This window comes from Arachis ipaensis, chromosome B08 (genome assembly GCF_000816755.2).
Source record: "Arachis ipaensis cultivar K30076 chromosome B08, Araip1.1, whole genome shotgun sequence".
Classification (NCBI taxonomy): domain Eukaryota; kingdom Viridiplantae; phylum Streptophyta; class Magnoliopsida; order Fabales; family Fabaceae; genus Arachis; species Arachis ipaensis.
In genome coordinates, this window is record NC_029792.2 from 33,528,413 (window position 1) to 33,531,420 (window position 3,008).

Below are 3,008 nucleotides of genomic sequence, written 5' to 3' on the forward strand. Positions count from 1 at the left end.
GTATCAGAATTTATCTAATTTAATATTATTGGACCACTTATTTATAATATTTATGCTCTAAATAATCATTTTTGGTCATAAAAAGAATATATTATTAATTGTTTTATGATCCTTTGTCTTTTTCTTGCAGAGACCTCAGCTATAACAAATTAGGAGGAGAAATTCCAAAGTTTCTTACATCGCTATCAAGTATAAAGTACATGTAAGAAAAGTAGTTGACATTACATATGTATTCCATGTAATTCATAAGAAAGCAAATTAAACATATAGAAATTTTGTTTTACATATTGTAGAGAATATTTTCTTATCTGCACATATAAGGAGATAAGAAAATATTTTCTACATATGAACAGAAATAGTCAATTTGAAAATTTGAGTTGCGTTATCATATAGTATAGCCAATTAGAAATACTGACACCAACAAAAATAATTAACTTTTTAATTTTATTATTTAAATATATAAATCTGTTTGAATGATTATATAAAATTTTTTAGTATGTTAATCAATCGAAACTAAATTTATAATGTGTGTGTAGGTTCAACAATGACTCATACATTTATCCAATCATACATGCACTGAAGGCTTTTGAATTTTGATATTGTTATTTTTTTGTTTCTTCATTTAGATATTTAACTGGAAACATTCTCACTGGACAAGTGCCCGCCGATTGGACTGCACCCATGTGAGTTCTTATATAAATTGCTCCTATGCTTAATTAATTAGTCCAATCTGTTAAATAAATTATTCATATGGTTTTACTTAATCATTTAAATTTTTAAAATAAATAATTTGATAACATAATATTAGAATTTCTACAGTAAAAATTTTAGAATTTTATCTTTGTTATTTTCAAATATTTTGAATATTCTTCTTTTGAAGTAAAAAATATACTGAAAATACTTTTTTTTTTCCTTTCCTCCTTTTTTTTTTTGGTCTTTCCTTTCCTCTTTGTTCTTGCTCTACTTCCTCTTAAGTAAAAAGCGTAGCGATTTTCCCAGTAATAAATTATTACACAAAACGTGTGCACAGAGATCTTTCATATAACAACTTCAGCAACTCCCCAGAAACAGTAACATGTCAAATGTCAAACATGTAAGAAATATTGCTTCTTTTTTCTTTTTTTTTTCACCTTCTTTTATATATATATTTCATGAAATTATCTTAATTAGGCTTAATTAACATATTTCTTATTTACCGTAGGAACTTATTTTTTTCCCATTGTTTTTCTTTAGAGGACCTCTTTCTTGTGGGCAAAGCAAAGAAAAATGCCCAAAATGTAAGTTGATGTGATTTATTTGTTTATTTATTTATTGTGTACTTGACTATTAACGGTATGGATGGTAGTTAATGTAATTAAATTTGAGAATTTAGAGGATAAATCATATTTTTAAATTATTTCGGAGTTTTATTGATCATTTTTATCTTTTAGAATTATTTTTGTTAGTAACATAAATTTTAGAATACCATTTTAATAGTTTAACTGTTTAGGTAAATTTAAATTGTGAACTATAGGTAAAAAATAATATATTATATGAGTTAAATGAGTTTATTTTAGACTTTTGTTTCTCATTTGGCAGACTATTATTCTTTCCATATAAATTGTGGTGGAGATAGTAGTGTACAGAAAGGAAGGATAACATATGAGAGTGATTCATATAAGGGAGTACCATTTAAGAAAAGTACAGTTGAATCATCAAATTGGGCAATTAGTACAACTGGTGGTGATTTCATGGATAATGTTCATCAGTACGACCTTATCCAAGAAAATGAAACCAAACTTGCCATAGTTGATGATGTTGATCTTTATACAAAGGCACGTGGTTCTCCCATTTCTTTGACTTACTATGGGTTTTGCCTGGCAAATGGAAACTACACCGTCAATCTCCACTTTGCAGAGATCGTTTTTATCAATGGCACCACATATAGCAGCCTAGGAAGGCGTGTATTTGATGTATACATTCAGGTATCTATTTGATTATAAAGTATACAATTTTTGTTTACTTTTTTAAACATATTTACTTCTATCTGATTAGAGTGTGGATCCGATTCGATCCAATCCGATCATCTTACAGATCAGATCATATTCTCAAATTACAGATCAGATACGGATAAATACTGTGGATTTATATGGATATGATCTAATCTATGAACACCCCTAACTATTACTATAGGTTTATTGTTGCAAAAGAATGTTTCTTTTATTATAAACTATTATTAGATTTTAATTACCATTAAAACAACTGAATGGTCAACTTAATTACCATTATTATATCCATAGTTGTAAAAACTGAACTGGATCGGTTGGTTCGACCAGAAAACTAGTGAACCAAATTAGAACTGGATTATAGTCCAGTTCAGTTTACTCTTTGGACCGTTTAAGGAATAAAATCGGTGTGAACTGATAAGAACCGGTGCAAACCGGTCTAACCAAACTGATCTGCTTGAAAAAATTTTTAAAATGTCTCCACAAGGTCTCGAACCAAGAACCTTGGAGCAAAAGTAAGCTCTACTTGCCACTTAGCCATTACACTTCTAAGTACTATATTTGACAAATACTAATTATATAGTATACATAAATATCTAATTTAATTTAATTTTTGTTTTTCTATTTTTAAAATTAATTATATTTTAATTATATACCATTATTAATATAAATATAAATTTCACTAAAAATTTATTAATTTACTTGATCTATTTTATTGCTAGTATTGTGATTAAGGTTATTTGTTTTGATGTTAGTGTTAAAATCTACTGATATTATAGTTAGATGATAGGCTTTGTGAATTAATTATTTTTTATTGTGTCAAAATAAGATACTATTATAGTATTAAAATTTTATGATTTTTTTATATTAGTTATTTTTAGAAGTTGAGACTTGATTCTTCATAAAATGTTAGTGAAGATATGCATTTCAAATTTTAATTTTAAGTTTTTAACTATTTTATATTTTATATTTACGTGAGACCAGTTTTATCGGTTCAACCAGTGATTTATCAGTTGAACCAAT

At 26.7% G+C, this 3,008-nt stretch overlaps 1 protein-coding gene across 7 annotated transcripts in view; it reads left to right on the forward strand.

Moving 5' to 3' along the window:
- LOC107613258 (probable leucine-rich repeat receptor-like serine/threonine-protein kinase At3g14840) overlaps nt 1–3,008 on the forward strand; it is an 11,470-nt gene that overhangs the window by 876 nt on the left and 7,586 nt on the right. For 2 of the 7 annotated variants that reach the window (XM_021109266.1, XM_021109262.1), the window contains exons 4-8: nt 131–202; nt 627–683; nt 1,031–1,093; nt 1,234–1,277; nt 1,579–1,964. In XM_021109266.1, coding sequence (XP_020964925.1) covers nt 131–202; nt 627–683; nt 1,031–1,093; nt 1,234–1,277; nt 1,579–1,964 — 622 coding nt within the window. Of the gene's footprint in view, nt 1–130; nt 203–626; nt 684–975; nt 1,094–1,201; nt 1,278–1,578; nt 1,965–3,008 lie in introns of those variants that run through there. The other 5 variants (XM_021109263.1, XM_021109265.1, XM_021109264.1 and 2 more) reach the window with 5 other exon arrangements.